Raw genomic sequence first — 13,060 nt, 5'->3', positions numbered from 1 at the left:
GGTGGTTGGTGGGTGAGGTTGGGTGGGGTGTGGGTGGTTGGTGGGTGAGGTTGGGTGGGGTGTGGGTGGTTGGTGGGTGAGGTTGGGTGGGGTGTAGGTGGTTGGTGGGTGAGGTTGGGTGGGGTGTGGGTGGTTGGTGGGTGGGGTAGGTGGGGGTTGGATGTGGGGCTTGGTGAGGGTTGGACGGGGGGTTGGTGGGGGTGGGAGGCCTGATCCACCTAAAAGCTGGACCTCGCCCCCCCCCCCACCTTAGAGACAGGAGGCCCACCTTCCAGATCTGCCGGCCAGTCTGATTGGCTGGCAGCCCAGCGGCCTCACCAGCGCCAGGACACGGTAGTGGCCACAACTGGGACTGCAAGGACACCCGGGTGGAGGAACTTTGAGGTGAGTCTGGGGACCCTAGTGGCTGTGGGGTTGGGGTTGGGGGTGCTGGTGAGGCGCTGGGCAGTAGAAGCCAGTAGTGAGGCACAGAGCGGGGTGCCCTGTTTGGGGACGGGTGCACCTGATGGCACAGGTGACCAACCCCTACCACCATCACCCCCCTACGTCCTTCCCACCTTCAGCCTGGGCAGTGACACCCCTGGTTACCTTCCCCCAGTTGGCCATTAACTGGCCACTTAAGACCTAAAGGTGAGGGGGCTTGCCTGATGCCAACCCACACACCCACCCCCACCCCCACCACCCTACCCCAGCCCCCCCCCCCCCCCCCGCCGCCCTTCAATATGGGTCAGGAGTGGACGTGAAGGCCGTGGGAAAGCCTCCTGCTTTATTTAACTTGGGCACCCACACCCTCTCGCTCTCCCCCACCCCCACCCCCGCCTTCAAGTATGCCAACGGGTTGGGGGAAGGGCCGTAAAATCCCCCACCCACCCCCACCTCCCCAGCGTTTAAGGTGGGTGACCTTTCATTGGAACAGGGAAAATGTCGTGGGGTTTGGAGCGAGTGGGGGGTGGTGGGTGAGGGGAGGTGGGAAGAAGAGCGACAGGGAGGGTCCGTGATCGGTCAAAGATGGGCGAGATTAAGCGACAGGAGCGTCGGATGGTGCCAGGCCCAAGGGAGCGGGTAAATGGGACATGTGGGGACGTGCCTAGAAGGGGTGTGAATGGCAGGGATGATGAACAGCTTCAGCACAAAACACGCGAGCGAATGCGCGAAGGAATCGGAAACAGGGTTGGAGGCAGAGCTTACAGTTGTTGAACTCCATATTGAGGCCCTAAGCAGCCTCCAGTTTGGACTCGGCGGCGTCTGAACTGACGATGGGACAGGATCCGGCCCGAAGGGCCTGCTCGTTAACCTCTGACCCTTGCCCGTGTGGGCAGGGAACAGGCCCGGTAGTGCCGATAGGCCTCTGGGAGGGGGAAGTACTGTTTTGGTTGCCGAGGGGGAGGCGAGGGGGAGACGTGCCCTTGTGGGACCCTCCTCCACAAAGGATGCAGCGCCCTGTGGACCCGCTCCCTCACACCGACCCCACCTCAGACTGCCGCCATTGGCCGCCAACTTACACCAATCGGAACGTGAAGAGACCCTCCATCATCTGATTGGACGATTCATCGCTGTGGCTCAAACTGTGCAAATATTTTTATGGATCCTGAGCAGTGGCGAATATTATTACAGGAGGGCAATTTTTTTCCCGGCCCCCAACGAATTTTCTCCCTGGGAGTTCCTCATAGTAGTGACCTGGAGATTCAGTTTTAAGAAAGACAGGATGTGGGGGTCGCTGGCCGGGCCCAGCATTTATTGCCCATCCCTAATTGCCCCCTTGAGAAGGTGGGGGTGAGCTGCCTTCTTGAGCCGCTGCAGTCCCTGTGGTGTAGGTACACCCACCGTGCTGTTAGGGAGGGAGTTCCAGGATTTTGACCCAGCGACAGTGAAGGAACGGCCGATATATTTCCAAGTCAGGATGGTGAGTGGCTTGGAGGGGAACTTCCAGTTAGTGGTGTTCCCCATGTGTCTGCTGCCCTTGTCCTTCTAGATGGTAGCGGTCGTGGGTTTGGAAGGTGCTGTCTAAGGAGCCTTGGTGAGTTGCTGCAGTGCATCTTGTAGATGGTACACTCACTGCTGCTACTGTGCGTCGGTGGTGGATGGAGTGAATATTTGTGGATGGGGTGCCGATCAAGCGGGGCTGCTTTGTCCTGGATGGTGTCGAGCTTCTTGAGTGTTGTGGGAGCTGCACTCATCCAGGCAAGTGGGGAGTGTCCCATCCCACTCCTGACTTGTGCCTTGTAGATGGTGGACAGGCTTTGGGGAGTCAGGAGGTGAGTTACTCACTGCAGGATTCCCAGCCTCTGACCTGCTCTTGTAGCCACAGTATTTATATGGCTGGTCCAGTTCAGTTTCTGGTCAATGGTAACCCCCAGGATGTTGATAGTGGGGGATTCTGTGATGGTAATGCCATTGAATGGCAAGGGGGCGATGGTTGGATTCTCTGTTGTTGGGGATGGTCATTGCCTGGCACTTGTGTGGTGTGAATGATACTTAATAAATCTCCAATTCAATTGCAAGCCAGGAGGGTTGGCACTTGCTGGAGTTGTTGGTTTGGGGTCTGTGTGACTCGGCTGCCTTTGGTTCTTGCAGGTATTACCGGGGGGCAGTGGGAGCGCTCCTGGTATACGACATCACCAAGCACTTGACCTACGAGAGTGTGGAGCGCTGGCTGAACGAGCTGCTCGACCATGCGGACAACAAGCTGGTGGTCATGCTGGTGGGGAACAAGACTGACCTCAGCGAGATCCGAGCTGTCCCCATTGAGGAGGCCAAGTCTTTTGCAGGTAACTTCAGCGCCCCCTGTAGTGGGGGAGGAGGATGTGTTGTGAGGGGGGTTGAGTTTTGAGAATGGGAGTAAGGAGTAAGAACACCTGAGAATCTAGGGTCTTGGGCTGGGATCAAGGGTGAACATGGGAGGTGAAAGGTCATGATGTCAATGACGTGACGTTACCTGTCCAATCACTGACCCATAGAGACTGTCCCGTCCAATCACTGACCCATAGAGGCTGTCCTGTCCAATAACTGACCCATAGAGACTGTCCTGTCTAATCACTGACCCATATAGACTGTCCCATCCAATCACTGACCCATAGAGACTGTCCTGTCCAATCACTGACCCAAAGAGACTGTCCTGTCCAATCACTGACCCACAGAGACTGTCCTGTCCAATAACTGACCCATAGAGGCTGTCCTGTCCAATCACTGACCCATAGAGACTGTCCTGTCCAATCACTGACCCATAGAGACTGTCCTGTCCAATCACTGACCCAAGGAGACTGTCCTGTCCAATCACTGACCCACAGAGACTGTCCTGTCCAATAACTGACCCATAGAGGCTGTCCTGTCCAATTACTGACCCATAGAGACTGTCCTGTCCAATCACTGACCCATAGAGACTGTCCTGTCCAATAACTGACCCATAGAGGCTGTCCTGTCCAGTCACTGACCCACAGAGACTGTCCTGTCCAATAACTGACCCATAGAGGCTGTCCTGTCCAATCACTGACCCATAGAGACTGTCCCATCCAATCACTGACCCATAGAGACTGTCCTGTCCAATCACTGACCCATAGAGACTGTCCCATCCAATCACTGACCCATAGAGGCTGTCCTGTCCAATAACTGACCATAGAGACTGTCCTGTCCATTAACTGACCTATAGAGACTGTCCTGTCCAATCACTGACCTATAGAGACTGTCCTGTCCAATCACTGACCCATAGAGGCTGTCCTGTCCAATAACTGACCCATAGAGACTGTCCTGTCCATTAACTGACCTATAGAGACTGTCCTGTCCAATCACTGACCCATAGAGACTGTCCTGTCCAATCACTGACCCATAGAGACTGTCCTGTCCAATCACTGACCCAAAGAGACTGTCCCATCCAATCACTGACCCACAGAGACTGTCCTGTCCAATCACTGACCCATAGAGACTGTCCCATCCAATCACTGACCCACAGAGACTGTCCCATCCAATCACTGACCCACAGAGACTGTCCCGGCCAATTGCTGAACCACAGAGACTGTCCCGTCCAATCGCTGACCCACAGTGACTGTCTCATCTAATCAATGACCAATTGAGACCATCTGGTCCAATCACTGACCCATAAAGTCTGTCCTGTCAAATCAGTGACCCATAGAGACTGTTCCGTCCAATCATTGACCCACATGGACTATCCCGTCCCATCACCAATAGTGACTGTCCCATCCAATCACTGATCCATAGATGCTGCCAGACCTGCTGAGTTTTTCCAGGTAATTCTGTTTTTGTTTTTGTACTGACCCATAGAGACTGTCCTGGCCAATCAGTGACCCATAGAGACTGTCCCATCCAATCACTGACCCATAATGACTGTCCCATCCAGTCACCGACCCATAGAAGTTGTCCCGTCCAATCACTGAGCCCCCGCTAAAGCTACCTAGTATCAAAGATTTGGGATGGTAAGACTTCACGGTGGTGAATGGAGATGGGTGAGGAGTGGAGAAGGGAGGGGGAGGGGGAGGGGTGGAGATGGGAAGGGGAGGGGGTGGAGATGGGGGAGATGGGGGAGGGGTGGAGATAGGAAGGGGAGGGGGTGGAGATGGGGAGGGATGGAGATGGGAAGGGGAGGGGGTGGAGATGGGAATGAGAGGGGGGTGGAGATGGGGAGGAGTGGAGATGGGAAGGGGAAGGGGTGGAGATGGGGAGGGGTGGAGATGAGAAGGGGAGGGGATGGAGATGGGGGAGGGGTAGAGATGGGAAGGGGAAGGGGTGGAGATGGGAAGGGGAAGGGGTGGAGATGGGGAGGGGTGGAGATGAGAAGGGGAGGGGATGGAGATGGGGGAGGGGTGGAGATGGGAAGGGGAAGGGGTGGAGATGGGGAGGAGTGGAGATGGGAAGGGGAAGGGGTGGAGATGGGGAGGGGTGGAGATGAGAAGGGGAGGGGATGGAGATGGGGGAGGGGTGGAGATGGGAAGGGGAAGGGGTGGAGATGGGAAGGGGAAGGGGTGGAGATGGGAAGGGGAAGGGGTGGAGATGGGAAGGGGAAGGGGTGGAGATGGGGAGGGGAAGGGGTGGAGGTGGGGGAGGGGTGGAGATGGGAAGGGGAGGGGGTGGAGATGGGGGAGGGGTGTGGATGGAGAAGGGGTGGGGTGGAGATGGGGAGGGAATAGGGTTGGGAATGGCGGGGAGGACTGGGCTCAGATCCCACTCGCTCCACTTGGACGGCCTGCTCGCTGCTTCCTGGAGCCACCTCACTGCTGAGGGGGGGTCACGTGATTCTGTCCCGCTCTCATTCCAGCACAAGCCCCCCCTGCCCCTCCCACCCCCGCCCCAACGCCGTGTTGGACAACTTGGGATCTCAGCCCCTCCCCCGACAATGGCCTGAGGCCTGTAAGTCAGGTCTCTTCTTGTTGGCTAAGGGCCAACTGGGCATCTCTGAGTGTTTGGGGCGGGTGGGGGGGGGAGGGGGGGGCGATGTTGGGTCGGGGGTGGGTGTTGGGGGCAGGTCGATTTCATTCTCTCATGGGAGGTGAGCAATAAATTGGTACTTTTGACGAGCATTAATGAGCATTAAACCGGTACTGCAGAGGCAATAGGCGCGATGGTTGTCAAGGGAGGCCTGGTTGGTGAAGACGCCCCCCTCATTGTCGATTTCCCAGCTTCTGCCAGGAGGGCCGGTCTCCCAGGTCACCCCAATTCTTTCGGGCTGACAGAGGAGGGGGGGTGCGAGGAAGGTGGGTGGTGGGGTTGATGAGTGAGATCGGATGCAGGGGGGAGGTACTCAGGGCGGGCAAGAAAGTGGCTAGCCATGAGAATTACAGGACACAGAGATCAAGGGGATGCCGTGGGGTGGGGGTATAATCCCCGGACGAGTAACCCAGAGGCCCAGGCCAATAGTCTGGGGACACGGGTTCAAATCCCACACCGGCAGCTGGTGGAACTTAAATTTGGTTAATAAAATCTGGCATTGAAAGCCAGTCTCAGTATTGGGGACAATAATTGTTCTCTTCAAGGAAGGAAATCTGCCCCCCCTTACACGGCCTGGCCTGCATGTGTAAGGTCTTAACTGACCTTGACCCACATCCTGGGCCAAATATAGATACATTTATGAGTGGATGGGACGGCCCGGAGGTACATGGCAAAGAGGGGGAGATACCCCGCCCCCCCGTGAAGGCACATGAGTCCCTGCCTCAGAATCACAGTGCAGAAGAGGCCCTTCGGCCCATCGAATCTGCACCGACACGTGAGAAACCCCTGACCTACCTCCCTAATCCCATTGACCAGCACTTGGCCCCATAACCTTGAATGTTATGAGATGCCAAGTGCCCATCCAGGTACTTTTTAAAGGATGTGAGGCTAACCCGCCTCCTCCTCCCTCCCAGGCAGCACATTCCAGACCCTCACCACCCTCTGGGTAAAAAAGGTTTTTCCTCACATCCCCCCTAAACCTCCTGCCCCTCACCTTGAACTTGTGTCCCCTCGTGACTGACCCTTCAACTAAGGGGAACAGCTGCTCCCTCTCCACCCTGTCCATGCCCCTCATAATCTTGTACACCTCAATCAGGTCGCCCCTCAGTCTTCTCTGTTCCAAGTCTATCCAACCTCTCCTCGTAACTTAAATGTTTCATCCCAGGAAACATCCTGGTGAATCTCCTCTGCACCCCCTCCAGTGCAATCACATCCTTCCTATAATGTGGTGACCAGAACTGCACACAGTATTCCAGCTGTGGCCTCACCAAGGTTCTATACAACTCCAACGTGACCTCCCTACTTTTGTAATCTATGCCTCGATTGATAAAGGCAAGGGTCCCATATGCCTTTTTCACCACCCCACTAACATGCCCCTCCGCCTTCAGAGATTTATGGACACACACGCCAAGGTCCCTTTGTTCCTCAGAACTTCCTAGTGCCATGCCGTTCATTGAATACTTCCTTGTCAAATTACTCCTTCCAAAGTGCATCACCTCACACTTTTCAGGGTTAAATTCCATCTGCCACTTATCTGCCCATTTGACCATCCCGTCTATATCTTCCTGTAGCCCAAGACACACAGCCTCACTGTTAACCACCCGGCCAATCTTTGTGTCATCCGCAAACTTACTAATCCTACCCCCCACCTAGTCATCTATGTCGTTTATATAAATGACGAATGATAGGGGACCGAGCACAGATCCCTGCGGTACGCCACTGGACACTGGCTTCCAGTCACTAAAGCATCCTTCTGTCATCACCCTCTGTCTCCAACAACTAAGCCAATTTTGAAACCACCTTATCAAATTACCCTGTATCCCATGTGCATTTGCCTTCTTTATAAGTCTCCCATGTGGGACCTTGTCAAAGGCTTTGCTGAAATCCATATAAACTACATCAACTGCACTACCCTCATCTACACACCTGGTCACCTCGTCAAAAAATTCAATCAAATTTGTTAGGCATGATCTCCCTCTGACAAAGCCATGCTGACTATCACTGATCAAATCTTGCCTCTCCAAGTGGAGATAGATTCTCTCCTTCAGAACTTTCTCCAATAGTTTCCCTACCACTGACGTGAGACTCACTGGCCTGTAGTTCCCTGGCTTCTCTCTACAACCCTTCTTAAATAGCGGAACCACATTAGCTGTTCTCCAGTCCTCTGGCACCTCCCCTGTGGCCAGAGAGGAATTAAAAATTCGGGTCAGAGCCCCTGTGATCTCCTCCCTTGCCTCCCTCAGCAGTCTGGGACACAAATCATCCAGACCTGGAGATTTGTCCACTTTTAAGCCTGCCAACACTTCCAATACCTTGTCACTCCCTATGTCAATTTGCTCAAGAACCTCGCAGTCTCTCTCCCCAAGTTCGATAGCTTCATCCTCATTCTCTTGGGTGAAGACGGATGTGAAGTATTCATTCAACACTCTAGCGATGTCCTCTGGCTCCACCCATAGATTGCCCCCTTGGTCCCTTATGGGCCCTACTCACCCCTCTCCTTGTAAAGAAAAATCAGTTCTGTTGAAGGGTCATGAGGACTCGAAACGTCAACTCTTTTCTTCTCCGCCAATGCTGCCATTCCTGCTGAGTTTTTCCAGCTAATTCTGTTTTTGTTTTGGATTTCCAGCATCCGCAGTTTTTTGTTTTTATCTCTGTGTTTAATTGACTGCCACTGCTCTTCAAGAAATGCCTACCTTGAAGAAGTTCTGTTCGTCTCCGTGACAAGATTTCCGTATCTCTCTTTTGCCTTGCTCACCTTCCTTGCTTTCCATTTCGCTCCTGGTGTTTGACAAGGTGTTTACTAAAACCCGCTTTCACAGCCATATCTCCTTTCTCAGTGACTGTCTCCGTCTCCGAATTACCTCACATGGATTTCAACTGAAATTCCATCCCTCGTGTTTCGAACCCGCCCAGGATTACAGGTATCTCTGGGACATAAAACGTTTCTCGGACTGCTGTTCCCGTCACATCCTGAGATCCACACTCAGTGCCATGCATCGCCATATGAACACACTCGACCTCTCCCTCCAGCAGCACCGCTGTACCCTTTTTCAAAGCTGCGCGTGCCCCCAGTTTCATTTTATTCTTCGGCTCATCCGACGCCTCAACAAGAAACTTTTTCTCTTTCTCTCAAGTGCTAAGGAACGCAAGCTCCACCAACTCATCGACACCAACACCCATCTAGGACCCTCCACCCCTGCCTGTCCCTCCGTCCCCACCCCATCTTCCAATCCCAGCCCCAGCTGTGTATTCACTATACACCCTGACCTTCCCCTCTCCGATGCTGAATGTTCAGTGCTCAGCAAAGGACTTAGTTTCATACCCTTACGCCCTCACCTCAATGAATTTCGGGCTCGGCACGATACTGAACTCTTCTTCCGCCGTCTTCATCTCCGGGCTCACTTCTTTGGGCAGGAGTCCTCTCCCAGTTCAACGGATCCTTTTACCCATCTCCAATATTCTCCCTCCACCTGGACCCCTCCCTCTGGATTCTTACCTTCTCTTGATCTTTTCATTGAGAACTGTCGGCGCGACATTAGTCGTCTCAATTTCTCTGCTCCTCTCACCCATTCTAATCTCTCTCTCTCTGAACTTACTGCACTCCATTCTCTCAGGTCCAACCCCAACATTGTCATCAAACCCGCTGACAAGGGTGGTGCTGTTGTTGTCTGGCGCACTGACCTCTACCTCGCGGAGGCTGAGCGTCAACTCGCAGACACTTCCTCCTACCTCTCCCTGGACCATGACCCCACCACTGAACATCAAGCCATTGTATCCAGGACTGTCACTGACCTCATATCCTCTGGGGATCTTCCTCCCACAGCTTCCAACCTGATAGTCGCCCAACCTCGGACGGCCCGCTTCTACCTCCTACCCAAAATCCACAAACAGAACTGCCCCGGTAGACCGATCGTCTCAGCTTGCTCCTGCCCCACAGAACTCATTTCTCGTTATCTTGACTCCCTTCTCTCTCCCCTTGTCCAGTCCCTTCCCACCTACATCCGTGATTCCTCTGACACCTTACGTCACATCAACAATTTCCAGTTCCCTGGCCCCAACCGCTTCCTCTTCACCATGGACGTCCAATCACTCTACACCTCCATCCCCCACCAGGATGGTCTGAGGGCCCTTAGCTTCTTCCTCGAACAGAGGCCCGAACAATCCCCATCCACCACTACTCTCCTCCGTCTGGCTGAACTTGTTCTCACACTGAACAATTTCTCCTTCAACTCCTCTCACTTCCTCCAAATAAAAGGTGTGGCTATGGGTACCCGCATGGGCCCCAGCTATGCCTGTCTCTTTATGGGTATGTGGAACATTCCTTGTTCCAGTCCTACTCCAGCCCCCTTCCACAACTCTTTCTCCGGTACATCGATGATTACTTTGGTGCTGCTTCATGCTCTCGTCGGGACTTGGAAAAATTTATTAATTTTGCTTCCAATCTCCACCCCTCCATCATTTTCACATGGTCCATCTCTGACACTTCCCTTCCCTTCCTTGACCTCTCTGTCTCAATCTCTGGTGATAGGCTGTCCACCAATATCCATTACAAGCCTACCAGCTCCTCACACCCCGCTTCTTGTAAGGACTCCATCCCATGCTCTCAGTTCCTTCGCCTCCGTCGCGTCTGTTCCGATGATGCTACCTTCAAAAACAGTTCCTCTGACATGTCCTCCTTCTTCCTTAACCGAGGTGTTCCACCCACGGTTGTTGACAGGGCCCTCAACCGTGTCCGGCCCATCTCCCGCGCATCCGCCCTCATGCCTTCTCCTCCCTCCCAGAAACATTATAGGGTCCCCCTTGTCCTCACTTATCACCCCACCAGCCTCCGCATTCAAAGGATCATCCTCCGCCATTTCCGCCAACTCCAGCATGATGCCACCAAACACATCTTCTCCTCACCCACCCTGTTGGCATTCTGTAGGGATCGTTCCCTCCGGGACACCCTGGTCCACTCCTCCATCACCCCCTACTCCTCAACCCCCACCTACAGCACCTTCCCATGCCCACGCAAAAGATGTAACACCTGCCCCTTCACTTCCTCTCTCCTCACCGTCCAAGGGCCCAAACACTCCTTTCAAGTGAAGCAACATTTCACTTGCATTTCCCCCAACTTAGTCTACTGCATTCGTTGCTCCCAATGTGGTCTCCTCTACATTGGAGAGACCAAACATAAACTGGGCGACCGCTTTACAGAACACCTGCGGTCTGTCCGCAAGAATGACCCAAATCTCCCTGTCGCTTGCCATTTTAACACTCCACCCTGCTCTCTTGCCCACATGTCTGTCCTTGGCTTGCTGCATTGTTCCAGTGAAGCCCAACGCAAACTGGAGGAACAACACCTCATCTTCCGACTAGGCACTTTACAGCCTTCCGGACTGAATATTGAATTCAACAACTTTAGGTCTTGAACTCCCTCCCCCATCCCCACCCCCTTTGTTTCTTCCCCCTTCCTTTTGTTTTTTCCAATAATTTATATAGATTTTTCTTTTCCCACCTATTTCCATTATTTTTCAATCTTTTATGCTCCCCCCACCCCCACTAGAGCTGTACCTTGAGTGCCCTACCATCCATTCTTAATTAGCGCATTCATTTAGATAATATCACCAACTTCAACACCTCTGTGTTCTTTTGTTCTGTTGTCTGTGACATCTTTTGATGATCTGCTTCTGTCACTGCTTGTTTGTCCCTACAACCACACCACCCCCCTACACTTCTCTCCCCCCACCCCACCTTAAACCAGCTTATATTTCACCCCTCTCCTTATATTCACTCAGTTCTGTTGAAGGGTCATGAGGACTCAAAACGTCAACTCTTTTCTTCTCCGCCGATGCTGCCAGACCTGCTGAGTTTTTCCAGGTAATTCTGTTTTTGTTTTGGATTTTCAGCATCCGCAGTTTTTTGTTCTTATTTTTTTTCTACTCTTTCCCTGGTTAACCTCCTCCCATTGATATATTTATAGAATATCTTGGGGATTTTCCCTACTTTTACCAGCCAGAGCTTTCTCATATCCCCACTTTGCTCTCCTAATTGCTTTCTTAAGCTCCACCCTGCATTGTCTGTACTCCACTAATGCCTCCGCTGATTTGCACCCCCTGTACCTGCTAAAAGCCTCTCTTCTCCTTCTTGCATAGGCCTCATGGCCCAGGGCATTATCTCATGGGGTTGCAGTTTGGCGAGAGGACTTAGCCCTCTGTTGCAGTCTGCAGGGAGCAAGATATTTAGGGGAACTGATAGGGTCGAGCGCGAGAGAGAAACTATTCCCACCGTTCAGGAAGTCAGGGAGGGGGCAGAGTCTAGAAATTCCAGCCAGACCTTTCAGGAGTGAGATTAGGAAACCCTTCCACGCACACAAAGGGTGGGAGAAGTCTGGAACTCTCTTCCGCAAACGGCAAGGATGGGTAGTTGGGGGTTAGAGCACAGATCAACCACGGTCTCTGGGCGGTGGAGACGGAACAGGTCTGAAGGGCTGAATGGCCTCCTCTAGTCCTCATGAGACTATCGCGATTTTATTCTTCCTCATTGTGCCCATAGAGAAACATGAGATGCTGTTCATGGAGACTTCTGCCCTCGACTCAACCAATGTGGAGCTCGCCTTTCAGACGGTGATCACAGGTCAGTCATTGTCATCTCCTACTTTTGGTCGTTCCATTGCTTCCACCACCCTGTCAGGCAGCGCCTTCCAGATCACAGCAAAAAAAAATTCTCCTCCTCTCCCCCTCTGGTTCCCTTCCCGATTCTCTTCAATCTGTGTCCTCTCTGGTTACCGACCCTCCTGCCCAGTGGGAAGTTTCTCCTCATTTACTCTGTCCGAACCCCCTTCCTGATTCCGAACTCCTCGATTCAATCTCCCCCCTTAACCTTCTCCGCTCTAAGGAGAACAATCCCAACTTCTCCCAGTCTCTCCACACGAACTGAAGTCCCTCATCCCTGGTCCCATTCGGTGTCAATCTCCCTCCGCTCCCTCTCCGAGGCCTTTGACATCCTCCCTAAAGTACGGGGTCTGGAAATTGGACACATTACTCCAGCTGGGGCCTAACCAGGGATTTGTAGAGGGTTTAGCCTAAACTCCTTGCTTCTGTACTCTTTCACTCTGTTCATGCAAATTAGGAGCAGAAGGAGGCCATTCAGCCCCTCGAGCCTGCTCCACCATTCTAGAGGGTCAAGGCTGATATGATTGTGGCCTTAACTCCACTTTCCTGTCTGTCCCCCTCCATAACCCTTGACCCCCTGGTCGATCAGAAATCTCTCTAACTGGGCCTTGAATATATTCAGTGACCCGGCCCCCACTGCTCTCTGTGTGGGAGGGAGAATTCCACAGACTGACCACCCTCTGAGAGAAGAAATTCCTCCTCATCTCCGTCTTCAAAGGGAGACCCCTTATTCTGAAACTGTGCCCCCCTCCTCATTCTAGATTCCCCCACGAGGTGGGGTAAACATCCTCCCAGCATCCACCTGTCAAACCCCCCCCTCAGGATCTGATATGTTTCAATAAGGTCACCTCTCATTCTTCTAAACTCCAATGGGTACAGGCCCAACCTGCTCAACCTGTCCTCATAAGACAAACCCCCTTCATCCCAGGAATCAGCCCAGTGAACCTTCTCCGAACTGTCTCCCATTGAAC

At 53.2% G+C, this 13,060-nt stretch overlaps 1 protein-coding gene across 1 annotated transcript in view; it reads left to right on the top strand.

Annotated features, from left to right (window-relative positions):
* LOC121274398 (ras-related protein Rab-25-like) overlaps positions 1-13,060 on the top strand; it is a 53,346-nt gene that overhangs the window by 37,679 nt on the left and 2,607 nt on the right. The window contains exons 3-4 of the mRNA XM_041181697.1: positions 2,575-2,768; positions 11,971-12,051. Coding sequence (XP_041037631.1) covers positions 2,575-2,768; positions 11,971-12,051 — 275 coding nt within the window. The remainder of the gene's footprint in view (positions 1-2,574; positions 2,769-11,970; positions 12,052-13,060) is intronic.

The sequence above is a fragment of the Carcharodon carcharias genome, assembly GCF_017639515.1.
Source record: "Carcharodon carcharias isolate sCarCar2 chromosome 36 unlocalized genomic scaffold, sCarCar2.pri SUPER_36_unloc_11, whole genome shotgun sequence".
Taxonomy (NCBI): domain Eukaryota; kingdom Metazoa; phylum Chordata; class Chondrichthyes; order Lamniformes; family Lamnidae; genus Carcharodon; species Carcharodon carcharias.
This window is presented reverse-complemented; position numbering and strand designations above follow the sequence as displayed.